This window comes from Dromaius novaehollandiae, chromosome 2 (genome assembly GCF_036370855.1).
Source record: "Dromaius novaehollandiae isolate bDroNov1 chromosome 2, bDroNov1.hap1, whole genome shotgun sequence".
In the NCBI taxonomy this organism is placed as follows: domain Eukaryota; kingdom Metazoa; phylum Chordata; class Aves; order Casuariiformes; family Dromaiidae; genus Dromaius; species Dromaius novaehollandiae.
The window spans coordinates 12,545,087-12,560,867 of NC_088099.1; the positions used below are offsets into that span (position 1 = coordinate 12,545,087).

Genomic DNA, 15,781 nt, shown 5'->3' on the forward strand with positions numbered 1-15,781 from the left:
TACTATTAAATAATTATAGCTTTTCCCTCTTTCTTCAAAATGTTAGTCAATCACCTTAGGTGTTGTACAGGAATACCTTGTTCTAAAGGAGAAGATTTCTTCCCACAAAACACACTGCACTCTTATTGAGAAAAGTAAGGACATGTTTTTAAAGCAAGTTATCTCAATTCAGTACAAGAAATCTTATAGCCAAATGTGATACTTCCTCTATCTTTGTACTGTCTCACTGTGCTTAGCTTGAGATGAAAAGCGATTTGTTTGCTGTTCCATTTTTGACGTTGATGCAAACTGGAAAGAATGGCAACATGAATCTCCGTGGTCTATTTACCCTTCTATGTAGCATGTAGTTCATTCTGGATATGTCTTAACCATCCAATAATTTAGCGCTTTGATTTCCTCCCTGATCCAAGTCCTCCAGCTGTCTGCACTGTACATGTGTTACTGCACTCTTGAGCTCTTTTCAAGAGAATTAGTTCCTTCCAAGACAAAATTTGGGTGCTGTTCTGGTGTCTTCTGGAGACTTCTTGTGTTCCTTTTGGTCTACAGTTTTCTCAACACTATCCCAGCTAGCCTTCTGCACTCAGATGTCCTCATGTATATTCATGCCAAACTCCAGGCATATAACACATATTCTCAGTTTTAAAAAACATCACTCTAGTAGACCACAACTCCTATCACTTTGACATTAGAAATAACATAAAATTATTCTTGTACCTTCTGCTAGAGCAACTACTGGCATCCAGTGAGACTCAGACCATGTGCTGTGCTATGCACATCACTCAAAGGGAGCTACTGTGGGAATGGGCATGAGAAAGGGCAGTGCACCACTTGGCCAGGGAGCCAACCAAGCACTTCTTTGTAATAAATGTTTCTGCAGTATACATGCAGCATTTGTATTATGTTTAGTGAATAACTCCTACGTTCTAAAACTATGTTTATGCAGACAAAACAATACATAAATAAAATGTGAAGTTAAATCTCGTTGCTTCAAGAACACTTCAAGAAAGAAGACTGAAGTGCTAGCATTAAAACGTTTACAAAGCAGCACGCCCCATCATAACAGGGCAGCGGTAACATCATCTAGAAAGCGTAGTAAGAGGGATGGTTCTAACAGCATGCTTGTGATTGAATAGTCATTACTAAAATTAATTTCTGGAAAGGATTAGCTACTGGCTTGACTGATTAGATAAATTATTACTTTTCAAATACGCTAAAAAAATCCAGCGCACTGGACAGCTGCTTGGAGCATTTTGGCAAAATTAGTAATGCAACAAAATAAAGAAAATGTGCAAAGAATAATGCACTTAAATAAAAAAACTAATACTGTAGAAAAATGTACAATGACAGAATAATGTATTATGTTTTCTCAAGTGGAAAATGTCATGCTTTGTGCTGAGAAAAAAAAACATGCGGAAGCCAAGAGAATTCCTAATTTTTAATCTAACTTCACTCTTCCATATTTTATCAGGTAATTTGTAATTTATCTGAAACAGAGGTATTTCAGTGCATGCCCACCTATTACTGGCATCAAGCAGAAAACAGGGATAGACACGCACACTGAATTACACGCTTGCATTTAGGTGCCTTTCAAGTTTGTGTGTAAGGTCTACGTATGGATCTCATGTTTGCTGGAGAGATGCAAAAAAGAACATGGCACAGAGTACTGTTAAGGTCATAAATTGCACCAGAATTCACTCAAGCTTTGCCTTTACCTAAATGGACTTAAAATTTAGTTTGAGACAAGCCACTGAAAGTTACTATTAAAAACAAACAAACAAAATGGGAAGTAAGGGCGCGTGTGTTGGGGTTCCCAAATCTGGTAGTCTGACAGAGGTTCCCTTCTTTGTCTGATCAGGAGGAAAATCTGCTAGTGGAAAAGTTACATAATGTAGATCCCTCCTGTAGCTGTCCTTGGACACTTGGTCCATCCAGTAGCTGGCTCCTGGATCCCCAGGTCTCCTCAGATGCTGGCACTTGGACACACGAGCCCCTGAAGCCTGCAGCCTCAGTACAGTTGCTGGTACTCAAACCTGCTCGCGCACACACGTGCACTATGTATCCCTTCAAGTAACTGGTGCTGGACACTCAGATTATCTGGCCCTGGACCCCCAGAGGCCTCACCCACCGACACACGCACGCAAACAGGGCTCTCCTGCAGCTGGCCTGGACCTGTGGCCCCACCAGCAGCCAAGGCCCAGGCTCCACTGCCTCTCTGGCAGCTGGCTTGGACCCCCTAGTCTCTCCTGCAGTCAACTCCTAGCCCTCCGGTCTCACTGCTACCTGGTCCGGACTTACGGCCTCCCAACACCTGCTCCCAAGCCTTTTGCCCGCTCGCCGACCAGCCCAGTTTGCTGTTCCCTGGCCATCTCACACACTGACACACACGCGGCAGATGTGCGCAGCCACTGCTCCAGCTGCTGGCACCCCCCGTGCACAGCCCCTGCAGCCCTTTTCCAGGCGCTGGCACCTCCATGCACACAGAGCAGACCCTGCTCACCCACAGGTATAGTCAGAAAACAGGTTTAATAGAAAGACAGGGCAGACTGTGGTGATTGGGTGGAGGGCACGGTCAGAGGAGCGCACCGACCAGCCTGCTAACACGCCACGGTGTTGGCACTGTGTACCCCTTTTCGATTTTCCCATGGATTTTCCTCCCCAATCCACCTCGATCCCACCGACCCTCGGCGCTGACTAGGCTACCAGGGTCCCTCCCCGGCTCCTCTGTGCTAACAGAAATTAGCTTTTAACCGCGTAACCTAACAGGGGGAAGACAAAAACACTCTGCCTCCGCTCAGGGATGGGTCGCGCGGCCCCATGCGCTCGACAGCCGCCCGCCGCCCGCCTCCGCCTGCGGCCCGGCCCGGTCCCCGCCCGCCCCGCGGCGGAAGCGCGGGCGGCGGCCTCGCCTCGCGAGAGGCGACGCTCCCCCACCCCTTCCGGCGGCGCAGGCGGCGGCATGGCGCTCTACAACTTTAAGAAGATCGGGGTGGTGCCCTCCGCCAAGGTACGGGGCTCGCTCGCCCTCTCCCCCCGCCCTTCCCCGCCGCCCCGGCGGCTCGCGCCGCCCTCCCGCCCTCCCGGCGGCTCGCGCCGCCCTCCCGGCCTCCCGGCGACTCGCGCCGCCTTCCCGGCCTCCCGGCGGCTCGCGCCGGCCTCCCGGCGGCTCGCGCCGCGTCCGCCACGTGCGCGAGGACAGCGCACCCCTCCCCCCCGCCACCCGGCGCGGCCTCGGACTTCGCCACCCCCCCTGCCGGGAGAGGTTGTGGGCTCGCCCTGGGCTGGGGCTCCTCGGCCTGGCGGCGCGTACCATGTGCGGGCGGGGGGGCGTGGGCGTGCCGGGGAGCGGGCGCCCCGGCCCGAGGAGGGCCCCTGAGGCGGCGGCGCGGGGCCCCAAAACAGCCTTTTTGTTTTCAAAGTCTTGCCATGCTGAGGGATAGTTAATAAATAAACAGCCTCGCTGCTACACGGCCGTGATTTAACATGTGATTAAAATGTCAAAAAAGTTCTCTTCTCCTCTAAAATACACATTTTAGTCGAATTTACGCCGGGTGGAGTGCGTAGCGTGGTTTGGGCCTCCTCCACCCTTCCCGGACACGACATGTCTGGTGGAGCTTGGGACCAGGGTGACAACCCTGCCGACGTCCCAGGTGGTAGAGATGTGGCCGCTGCCAGAGCTGCGGCTGTGGAAAACGTGGAAAGGAGGCAATTTCTTAAATGACTGTAACAAAAACTGCATAGAGAGTGTGCAAACTGCTTATTACTGTTCTGCGACAGAAACTCTGTTAATGTTAAACTTGGACACTAATGTTAACCTAGATCGTGCTGATATTTCTACTTGTCTGCATCCGCAACAACCTTGCAATAAGTTGCTTTATCTTAAAACATGCAAAATTCTTGCATTCCAAACTAATGATATGGCACAGATGCACTGGTCAGCCTGCTCCTCCACCAGAATAAAATTAATGCTCTTATTCCATGATTACTCTTTGGCAGTTTGTGTAATTAATAATGTTTCTTTAATTGCAGGACTTCATAGATTTGACATTGTCAAAGACTCAACGAAAGACTCCAACTGTCATTCATAAACATTATCAAATCCATCGGATTCGACAGTTTTACATGCGAAAAGTAAAATATACTCAACAGAATTACCACGATAGACTCACTCAGATCTTAACGGATTTCCCAAAATTAGATGTAAGTGTTTTGTCATTTGATAATACAAAGGAACTTTTCTTTCAAGGCATCATGAATACTTTGCAACAGTGTACTGGTTTTATTTGAGTTTATTTTGGCCTAAGCTGATTCAGTGCATAGTACATTTTGACTGGTGCAAAGCAGGTAACTTTAGCAAACTTGTATTGCAATTGTACTGTTTTCCTGCTAGGAAATGGAGTCTAAATTCTGCTCATAAGTGATTATTGAATGATGAGTTTTGCAGGGTTTTTACGTTAATTTTCTGATCAAGTCAGTTTGACAGAAACTGCTACTGAGTGATGAGAAAGAAAGTTTTTTTAGAGTCTGTATGTTCTGTCTGCTTAATTCTTCTTTGTATATGTAAATGTAAGTCATTATATTCATGGTTAGTCTTTCCTAGAAAATACCTGGAGGAATTAAGAAATATCCAAACATATTGCATTGCCTCTCACCTACAGTTCTTCAAAAGATTTACTTTGACAACACGAATACTGTTCTTGGCCCTATAAAGGATATTACTGAAAACACGCTTTGACAAGATGCCCATGGTCTAGCTTCCAACAACTGCAATTGAATCCATGTGTCCAGTTGGGTTTTCTGTAGGCAGTTTTCTGTTCGTGCTTAAATTGTTGACCTGCAACCATATTTTTTCCTGATGTTTTCATATTCAGTGATTATTACTGCAGAATTCCCCCAAATATCTTCTGTATTTTGTTTAACATCAGATGATGACATTTCTGCAAATAAATACAGGAGTAGCTAAAGCATTTTGTTTGAAATTTGTTTAAACGATTTGAAATAAAGATGATGCTTCTTTAAAATGCTGAAGGGTTTATCTGGGCGTTGAAGAAATGCTGTTTATCCAGTCTTATACAGAATTTAATGTAGCACTCAAAAAAAGAGGGGAGTTATCTTGTTGCTCTTCTGTTGTAGCACGAATTTGCTTTTAGAAACTACTTCTATAGGCTTCTTTGAGTTTCTTTATCAAAAAAAATTCAAAGATGTAATATTTAAATATTTTACAAAGCGAAAGATGGAAGGGAAACTTCATACGAGTCAGTCCAAAATGTGTATTGTGGAAGAAATGTAATGTTGTTAAGAGTTATGTATGTAATGACTAAGCAGATTGTTTTCTTTACTTAAGAAGGAATGAAAGCAGTCTGGCTTGTATTGTCAATTGTGTTGCTGAATTGAGGAAAAAAGGAACTTAGGTCATTATTATAATCTTGAGAATATTGAACTTAATTTTATTTTATATTTTTGTTTTAGGATATTCATCCTTTTTATGCAGATTTGATGAATGTTCTCTATGACAAAGATCACTATAAGCTGGCTTTAGGACAGATTAATATTGCCAAGAATCTGATTGACAAGTAAGGAATGTTCATTTCTTCTATTTTGTGCTTGTCCATTTGGTTGCTGGCTAACTTCTTACCTCTTTGTCTCCCCACAGTGTTGCTAAAGACTATGTGAGGCTGATGAAATACGGTGATTCTCTTTACCGCTGCAAACAGCTGAAACGTGCTGCTCTGGGACGAATGTGCACAATTATCAAAAGACAGAAACAAAGCTTGGAATATTTGGAGCAAGGTTTGTGTTCTAAATAGGCTAAAATAAGGCTATTGAAGAGGATGTAAAATTCATCCTTACAGATGACAGTTAAACATTGAAACTGTTACTGTCAATAATAGCAGGTAAAAACAGAAGAACGTGTTTAATACAGCAACTTTGTACAGGAACCATGGAAACAGTTCCAAAACCCCAAAATACTTATAATTTGTTTTCTAAGTAGTTTTCTCATTGAAAATTCTTCAGATTTTGCAAATGTTATTACTTACAGTTATAAAATGTTTCTTGGCTAAAGATCACATTCATGCTTTTATTATCTTCACTTATATATGTTTGTAGAATTAGTGCTAAACATTTTCCAAACATTATTCCTTACTTCAGCCTATGCTACCTATTTTGATCAGGTCATTCTAGCTGAGATGGATAGAGATTTTAACTTTTAAAGTATTTGTACAATTTCTTTTTTTGTTTGTAGATAATTCTGGAGTTAGTAAACAATTATGTATTTTCAAAAATAATCAGTGAATCAATTTATGAAGTCCAAAAAGCCAGTTAAGTTGTGTATAAAAACTTCAGAATATGAATTTTTCTTTCATTTTTGTTAAATTATCTTAAATCATCACAGACATTTAATATTAACATTTCAGTGCGACAACATTTGTCTCGTTTGCCAACCATCGATCCCAATACACGAACTCTTCTGTTGTGTGGCTACCCAAACGTTGGAAAATCTAGTTTTATAAATAAGGTGTGTGAATTCTTTTTCAAAAATAATACTGAGATACCATTTAATTAAAACACTTTAAAGTACCATTTAAACAATTTGATGCCATTATGGCACTGTCTGATGTCAGAGGTAACAAATTTGTATGTGTGAATAGAGATTGAGTGAAATTCAGAGTGATAAATGGAAAATTACAACAGATTTGACTGAAAAATACTGTAAGATAGTGTATCATCACCATTACCAAAATGGCATGTATCTGATTAGCATATTTTCTGATATAGACATTCCTGCAGAGAATGAGCTAGAATAATCATTTTGTTAGCTTTCCTGTAGTAAGGAAGTGTATTGTAATTATGATCTACTGCTTGCCAGTTCAGAAAATTTTTAGTAAATGTGTATGAATAAATCTTGTTTTAAGGTTACAAGAGCAGATGTAGAAGTGCAGCCTTATGCCTTTACCACAAAATCTCTCTTTGTGGGACACATGGATTATAAATATCTGCGTTGGCAGGTAAGGACTGTTATTATCTTGCACTTTCTTAAAACAATTAACTGGTAGTAATCTGTTTCTCCATTTTGCAATGTGAGTTGCATTTTCTTATCTTAATGAGACATAATATGCCTGAGAGCTGCTGTGCAAGATTTTTAATGCAATGTGCCAAATGAGGTTAGTAGTCCAAATCTATTCTAAAAATGTACAGGTGGATGTGTGTGTTTTCAGTTTGAGGGAAGAGTGGGAACTGGAATTACTCATTGAAGTCTTTTTATCACTGTCAAATTCTGGGCCAGGTTGGGGCAGGGCTCTTCCCTCTCATGCAGTATTTGGAATATTCGTTATTCTGAAACCACATTCTTGACCCGTCATTCCACTTTCATATTCTCAATTTTGCTGAGTTTGCAGACTTGCTTATGATTGAAAGGCGAGAACATTGCTATTGTCAAAAAAGGCAATATTGACCAATAATCAAGCACCTTACAAAATGCTATATTAATTGTCCTGTAATAAGGCCTGAGTTAATTATATTTATGTGAATTTTAGGTGGTAGATACTCCTGGTATTTTGGATCATCCTTTGGAAGAGAGGAACACCATCGAGATGCAGGCTATAACTGCACTTGCACATCTTCGTGCTGCTGTGCTTTATGTAATGGATGTGTCTGAACAGTGTGGGCATAGCCTGGAGGAGCAAGTAGAACTCTTCAGTAATATTAAACCGTTATTTGCTAACAAGGTAGATTTGGTTTACATTGTTAATAAAATCCAGGTTTTTATAATGTGATAACTTGGGTAATGATACTTATTTTCTGTTTACTAGCCGCTTATAATTGTTGCAAACAAGTGTGATGTGAAGAGGATTGCGGAACTTCCTGAAGAGAGTCAGGTTAGAATGCTTCCCCCAGCTGGCTCTCTTTCTTCTGAAATTTGCAAAAATGCTTATCATGGACTAATGTAATTTATATTGGGCAAAGACTTTTACATGTCATTTCTTAATTTAACTATTTAATAATGTAATGGAAAGTCATTTTCCAGGTCTTGCCTTGTATCTTTTTAAGTTGTGTGTAATATATATACTTGCCTGAATATTATAAATACCAAACAGAAGGCAACCTCTTAGCTGTTTCAGAAACCTTTGAGGCTGTGAGAACTTCCGTTTACCATGTTAGTTGGAAGTAAGACTGAAAGCTTTGTTCAGTAATTTCCATTTCAGTAAGATTGAGAGGTGCTGCTGAACAATTTCCATAGAAGCCTGTAGAAACCCCTGTTGGGAAGCAGTTTGTGTATGTCCAGGGCTAGGGGTTTTTTACATGAACAAGTTCAAGGATGCACATAATTTGTGTCTCTCTCCCTCTCTCTCTCTCTCTCTCTCTCTCTCTCTCTCTCCCTCTTTTTTTTGCTGATGTGTCCTTTGTAGTTGTTTCATAGAAGGTAGTTATGTGCTTAAAAAACAAAAAGATTAAAGAAGACTGTAGCCATAAAGTTGTTCATCTTTTTAGAAATAAATTTTAATAAAATACTCAGTAACAGGTTGCTTATGTTGATATTGGATTAAAATTTCTGTTCTTAATGGTAATGTTCTAGAAATCTGCAGAGTGTAATTTTTTGGAAAAATGCTTCTATTTCAGAAAATATTTGAAACTTTTCAAGCAGAAGGATTTTCTGTAATAGAGACAAGTACTTTAACAGAAGAAGGTGTAATCCAAGTTAAAACAGAAGTAAGTTTCTTCTCTATCAGTTTTGTTCCAAATGAACAGCTAATTATTTTGCCTGATTTGTGTTAATTTAATCACTGTTAAACTGTGCATTATAGTGACAGACTTTAAGCATGCCATCCTTGGTAGTCTGTTTAGCCTCAGCAGATTTAGATGCAAACCCCTTTCTGGAAACTTAATTATATCTACTGTAATTCATAATTTTAAAATGTCATGGTTAGGTTTATCTTGGTCTTGTTGCTTTATCTATGTAATTTGTCAGCTGTCATTATAAAAGATTAGTTATATGAAAAATATGAATCATATGCATCTTCCCTTGATATTTTTTATATTGAAATACCTTGAGATTTTTTGAGGGCTAACGAGGTAAAAGAATAAATGTAAGATCAGATATGAAGCTAGGTATTTGGAGTTGAAAGTGTACTGCATTGTTTGTTGTATCAGGAAGACTCCTTTCCTTTCCTAATGTTGCTGTGTGCACTCCTAGGCCTGTGACAGACTGTTGGCCCATCGTGTTGATACTAAAATGAAAGGAAATAAAGTGAATGAAGTGTTGAATAGATTACACTTGGCCATACCAACTAAAAGAGATAACAAGGTAGGCTACATGTTTACACTTTTTAGTATATTTTCCAGTACTCCTTACAATATTGGTAGAATGAAAATTCTCTCTTGGATTAATATGGTGAGATGTGTTTACTTTTCATCTATAAATGCCTCTGCTGGTGGGTGAGTTAGCTTGGGACTTTATTTTCTTGAGAAATAGAATACAGTAGTAATTTATAGCATTATAAAAATATGGATTCAAACATTTCATGCTTGTTTTGCGGGGGGATTGTTGCATTAATTTCAGGAACGGCTGCCTTTTATACCTGAGGGAGCAATAGCACGTAAGAAACGAATGGAAGTAGATGCACCCAGGAAGAAACTGGTGAGTGGCATCTCTTAATAAGGAAATTAGTAGATGATTTTTGAATTTGCTGAATCAGCACATATATTTAAAATTAGAAGGCATGTAAAGCCATGTGTATCTTTGCAGGAAAGAGATCTTGAACTTGAAATGGGAGATGATTATGTTCTGGATCTTCAGAGTAAGTATTATATAAGTCTCAATACTTACGTGATAAAGTTTGACTGTTTCTGTTATCTGGGAGAATACCTAAACCTGACTCCTTTCATCTAAGTATGGCACCATTTTATTGCATACTGTCCTTTCCTTTTGTTCCATTACTTCTGATCTTTATTGACTCTTTCTTGTTCTGTGATGTTACTCAGTGTTTTCACATTTCAGAATTAATGACATGTAATGACTAGTCTGATGATTCAGTTGTTTTTTACCTTTATTTTATATTGCGGTATCTCCTGATACTATCCTCTTCAAGGAGGTGTCAGTATGAGAGAGGTTCATGTATTTGTTTCAGCTGGATATCTGTTGCTTATTATGGCTTTGCAGTGGATGTTGTCATTGTCCAGCAGTCTTTTGAAGTAGTAAGGGGATCTGAAGTATTTGTGAATATCTGTCAGAGATGCTGTCAGATTTGTGCTACTCAGGAATATGACATAATTTTTTTATTATGATCTAAGTGTTGTTTTCTAAGATTGAACACTCTTCTTTGAAATTATTTTGGCACTTTACTAACTTCTTAAATTTTTTTAAAGAATACTGGGACTTGATGAATTCATCTGAAAAATACGATAAGATACCAGAGATATGGGAAGGTCATAATATACTTGACTATATTGATCCGGATATCATGAAAGTGAGTTTTCCATTATTCTTTTTACACTTTTTGCTTTTTCATTCGTTTATTTAGTGTAAATTACTGTATTCTTAGATAAAAGCAGTGCTTCATGAAAACAGGTTCTACATTGTCTGAACTTGCCATGGGAAAAGATACTGTTTTCTGAATAACTAAGGGCTGAATTTCAGAAAAATGGAAAATTGCTTTACCTTGTCTGAAGGTCACCTCTTGACTCTTTGACTGTAGACAGAAAGAATGCAGTTATCAAAATGTATGTATTATTAATAATATGAACATTCACCCAACAAGCAGTGAGTGCAGACTGTGGGAGCTGCTCGTTACGCAGTTGGGCTCATCTGAGTAGCTGGTGCTCCAGACTCACGCTAAATGTAGAAAGGAAGATTTTTTGAGAGTAAGATGCCATAAACAGCACAGCTAGGGCAGGTCAAGATACAGTACATCAATGCAGTAGGCAACTTCAGGGCAACCATACAAGTGCAGCCAAACTGCACCACAGTGTGAGCTGGGAAGCCTGTGTAGTGTTGCACCCTACAGCTTCTTGCACAGTAATCCATTTCTCTGAGTGCTTTAAGCATGGCTGGAAGGATCATTACAAGTAACATAGCTCCTTCTTTGAAGGGTCTGTATGGTCTTTTTGCCATAGCTCAGGCCAGTAGAAAAATGTAATTTTGAGATCCTCAGATTCTAAGTCAAGGGTTTGAATTTGAGGTCCAAATACAAACATCTTGATTTTCTTTTGATGTCTTCAAATTTTAAGAAACTGGAAGAATTAGAAAAAGAGGAAGAACTGAGAGAAGCTGCTGGAGAATATGACAGTGAACCAGAAAGTGAAGATGAAGAAATGATGGAAATCCGACATCTGGCACAACAAATCCGAGAAAAAAAGAAACTAAAAATCCTGCAGTCAAAGGAGAAAGATACACGGGGTCCAAGGATGCCTAGAACAGCTAAGAAGGCAAGTATAGAACATACTGTATAATAAAATCTTGCTAATGTGTAATAACTCTATAAAAAAGTATAATAATTTTGTGTAGTGGAACTGATGACTTTTTCTCACATTTTACCCTCATACTTGCTTGCTTTCTTCTGTGTTCATAGGAGCACTGATCTTGATTATGGAGACATACAAAAAGATTTGTATTATGTCACACAAATGAGTTTTCTGCAAGATTACCATGTATATTGCAGAAAAAGGTTTTAGGAATATAATCCAGCTCATTTGGTTGGGTTGCTGTATGGGATTTTTTTAAATTTATTTTATTTTTTATGTGGGAAGTTAGAAGCTTGAGATCATTATTTAAAACTAAAATTGTGCAAAATTTGTTACGGGGCCTTCCTATGCTGGAAAAGGTCAGATGTTTCTTCTTGGAAGCTAGATATCATGCTTTCTAATGACAAAAGCTCTTGTAACCAGTCCAAAAGGATTGCCAGATACCAAACTGTAAAAACTAGACATTTTCAGAAAATGAATCTTGCTAATTTTGCACCTAGAAATATATCCTCCCCCACAGTGTATGTCTTTTGGGAGAGAAGGAAACATTTCTGATAGAAACACCCCTACCCTTTCTCCCCACTTCCAAAAAAGGCAAATTATTTGAAAGATCTTTTTTGGAATGCTGGGACAAATCCTGTGAATAAGGATTTATGGATAAAGAGAATTAAGTGAACATGAAATTATGACTTTCATAATATGGTTGTGCAGTGTGCCGTAAAGAATAAACATGTAGTATTTACATATAGTATATAGTATTTACATGTATATAGTAAGCCTATGTATATACATAGGCTTACGGCGATTTATTAAGACAAATATTAGATAGGATCATTATTTTTAAAGAGAAATGTGATTTCTTAACTTTCTCTTTACAGGTCCAGCGGAAGGTGCTAGAGAAAGAAATGACTGATCTTGGACTTGACATGACTAATAAAGATGATGTAAGCTTTTTGCTCATTAAATATTACGGTTATCTGAAAGAGATCAGTTTCATTTTACGCTAAATTTCTTTGAGCACAGTTGAAATGTGTATTATCGTTAGCACAAGAGAGAGGTGGGCTTTATTATGGAGGAAATGTGAAATCTGAATGAGGCAGCCAATACTGGAGTGTTTGAGTGACACGGTTATAACAGGCTGGGTAGCCTGAACCCTTCCCCTCGTATTTATAAGGAATCACAAATGTATATATGCACTGCTTTCTATTAGAAATTCATTTGAATTTGTATAGGGTTCAAGAACTTGGTATACAAATGGGGATTGGCTAAAAATTCTTAAAATTTCGAGACTTTTGTTGGATGGGATACTAGTATGTCAGAAATAGCAGTAATGACAGATCAGGCTTATCTTTTTACAATTCATTAATGCTGTGAGTTCTAATTAAAGTTTTTGATTGCCTGGCTGGCATTTTTAGATGTAATACAGTCATGGAGTAGGACTTCAAAACCTAGATTTGCCTTGGGGAATCGTTTTATTTTATCATTAAAAAAAATACATTTTTTATGGCAAATTCAGCAGTATTATGGCTATCTGGAACTTGAGACCTTAGTTCTTTAAATAAACCAGGGGTTAGGGAACAAGGAATGTCGACATTTTACATCTGAAGTAAGCATTTATGGTTCTCAGAGCTGACATGCCATATTGATTTAGGAGCTATCTCAGTGAGGAGGAATTTAATACTTATGCTGTAGGATGGTGGTCTTTATGTCTGAAATTCTTTTGTGCTTTGTCCTATAAAGAGATAGCCAGTAATCAGAGTGGCTTTCTTCATTGCTTTTTGGCTGTTGCTGTAAAATTGCTTCAATATTGCTGTCCATTAATTTTTCTATCAGTTTTTATCCATGAGTTTGCTCAAAAAAAATCAGAAAACTGTGGAATTAATAATTTTTAAGAAAACATACTAATATTCACTAGAATTTGAATATTGCTGTAGGACAGATAGACGATGATCAGTTGACAAGGTCTTTATGTTACTACGGTATAACCAAACTAATGTATCACAGCAGTTCACGTCCTACTTTTTCATACTAAGCTAATTGGAAATGAATGAATGAATATTAACCTAATTTGAAATCTCAGCTTCTGTCTGTGCTGATTTTTCCTATTTTTAATAATTAAAATGCTGTTCTGAATGTCAGGCACATTATGCAAGAAGGTCCCGTAGTGTTACAAGGAAACGTAAACGTGATGAGTCTGAAACCCCTAAGTCTGTGGCACGCAGTCGCAGCTCCTCTCGCCCACCACGTGATGTCTCTGGTCTTCGTGATGCTAAGGTTTGTTGAAGTTATCTACCTTTGTAGGAACTAAAATGGCCTGATTGTGTATAAATTGTCTTCTGGGAAGCTTAATTCTGAGGTGATTATGTTTGTCAAGAAGATCCGTAAAGATATAACTACTTCCTGTTCATCTCTTTTCTTTGTGGCTTCCTAATTCTGCTGGCTTGATCTCATTATACCTTCAAAAGTGCCTAATTCATTCTTAAAAATAATATGTAGTAGTACAGACTAGCAAAGTACATTTTAAATGCAAATAAAAGAGAGCTCTAAAAGCTGAACATGCTCCATAATCTAACAGTGCAGTTCCACCTACAGTGAGTTAAGAGTTCCAGGGACAGCAACATCACATTGTTTTGTATTGGAAAAAAGTTTTGCTGAAGATGATTAGCATCACTTTTACCTGATACTGTTGTGGAGTTGCAGTTGGTGGCTTATATTGTGTATTACTTAATGATGTCTTTAAAATCATGCACCCCTTTTTTTTTAAAAAAAAAGGTAAACCTATTTGCAGAAGTTACTCAGTGTGTTTATTTGTTTGTTTTTAAATAGATGGTGAAGAAAGTTAAGACTATGGCAAAGAATGCTCAAAAGAAAATGAATCGCCTGGGCAGGAAAGGAGAATCTGACAGACATGTATTTGATTCTAAGCCAAAACATCTGCTGGCTGGAAAGAGAAAATCTGGTAAAACACAGAGAAGATGATTCTTCTGAATTAAAACATAAGTTTATTAAAACTCATTTCTGGTCCTGTTTTCCTTTTTTAGCACAATTGGAGTACTAAAAAAGTATACATTGGTACTGGGAGTTAAGATACTTGAAGCTCAGAGAGGGACAATTCTAGTATCTTGCTCTTGCAGTTCTGTGTGAGTTAGTAATACCATGAGAAATTTCTGTCAAGACCAGTGGCAGAAACCAGTTCTAAATAGACATCAGAAATGCCACATCATTCATTCCATTTTCTTACTCATGTCCTTCTTGTAGCAATATTAAGTATTTAAATTTTCACATAAAATTAGATTTAAAACAAGGTTAAATCTAGAAATACAAAGTGCTTGGTGGTAAAACTCGCATCAGAACTAGAAATGCCCCCTTCATAAGAAACTGAAACAATGAGGCTTGGCTTTCTGTGCTTTTTCTGTGCATGAGTTACTTCTTTAATGTATAGTGATGAATTCATGTTGCTGTTTTCGGGTGGAAAGGGTAGGTGAGAATACTGAGCTTTTTGACTGGCTTCACACTTCTAATGAAAGTAATACCCTTACCTTGATGATATTCTTTCCTGGGGAAGGAACGGGAGACTGACAAGCACTGCCCAAAGTTAGTGTTTGTGCACTGAACTAGTTTTGAATGAATAGGAAAAATATTTGCCTGTTTACTAAGCTAAATAATGACTGAAGCTGGAGAAGTTGCTTTTTCAATACTGAGTGGTAATCATTCTTGTAATAACATGGGCAGGTAAAGTTACAACTTGATTTTTAACATTTCAAATATGCAGAAGAGTCAAAACTTTCTCTGAAGTTCACGTCAATTATGCTACTGTCATCCCCAGTTTAGGAATACATTTTTTCTTTAGAGGCTGACGTACAAAAAATTCTGTATCTGTTCAAGACAAAATATATTCTGTTAAATATTAAATATTCCTTTTTTTGTCTCTAGTTAAAAAACAAGGTAGGAAATAGCTAGAGGTTAGTAAGATTGTGCATTATAAATGTAGTGCATGAACAAAGCAATTATAAAGCAGTTTTTAAGATTAAGCTGGAGTCCAATAAAATGCAAATGTAAAATAGTACCAAAATGGCAAGGCGGGGGGATTCTTAATCTTGTTTTTTTCTTTGAACTATTTCTTTTAAACACAAAAGGGCAACAGGCCTGTTCAACTCCTAACGTACATATTGGAACATTATGTATAATTCTGTTTTCTTTCCTCCTCTACTAAACACAGTAAGTTTTGTATTAGAAAGTATTCTCAAATTCTGTAAAGAAGTTTAATGTCAGGAAAAAACATAACTTTTAAGGCAGTTTAAAAAAAAACTGTTAGCAAAACTTT

The 15,781-nt window shown here is 38.3% G+C and overlaps 1 protein-coding gene across 2 annotated transcripts; it reads left to right on the forward strand.

Moving 5' to 3' along the window:
* The first annotated feature begins 2,864 nt into the window (after positions 1–2,864).
* Positions 2,865–14,472, forward strand: GTPBP4 (GTP binding protein 4). 2 transcript variants are annotated; one of them, XM_026103205.2, is made up of 17 exons: positions 2,865–3,004; positions 4,027–4,197; positions 5,467–5,570; positions 5,651–5,787; positions 6,414–6,514; positions 6,912–7,004; positions 7,533–7,724; positions 7,809–7,874; positions 8,617–8,706; positions 9,191–9,301; positions 9,557–9,634; positions 9,743–9,794; positions 10,363–10,463; positions 11,224–11,421; positions 12,336–12,401; positions 13,597–13,731; positions 14,284–14,472. In XM_026103205.2, the coding sequence occupies exons 1-17, from the start codon at positions 2,957–2,959 to the stop codon at positions 14,434–14,436; spliced, it is 1,896 nt and encodes a 631-aa protein (XP_025958990.1). In that variant the 5' UTR covers positions 2,865–2,956; the 3' UTR covers positions 14,437–14,472. The 2 variants fall into 2 exon arrangements, with proteins under 2 accessions (XP_025958990.1, XP_025958999.1); XM_026103214.2 differs by lacking the exon at positions 2,865–3,004 and adding an exon at positions 3,145–3,259.
* Positions 14,473–15,781: the final 1,309 nt, after the last annotated feature.

Excerpts from the sequence above, each read along its gene's own strand:
- GTPBP4 (XM_026103205.2), top strand. The coding sequence starts at position 2,957 with ATGGCGCTCTACAACTTTAAGAAGATCGGGGTGGTGCCCTCCGCCAAG. Across the intron at positions 7,005-7,532 it reads ATAAATATCTGCGTTGGCAG|GTGGTAGATACTCCTGGTAT; the intron begins GTAAGGACTGTT and ends TGTGAATTTTAG. Across the intron at positions 12,402-13,596 it reads ACATGACTAATAAAGATGAT|GCACATTATGCAAGAAGGTC; the intron begins GTAAGCTTTTTG and ends TCTGAATGTCAG.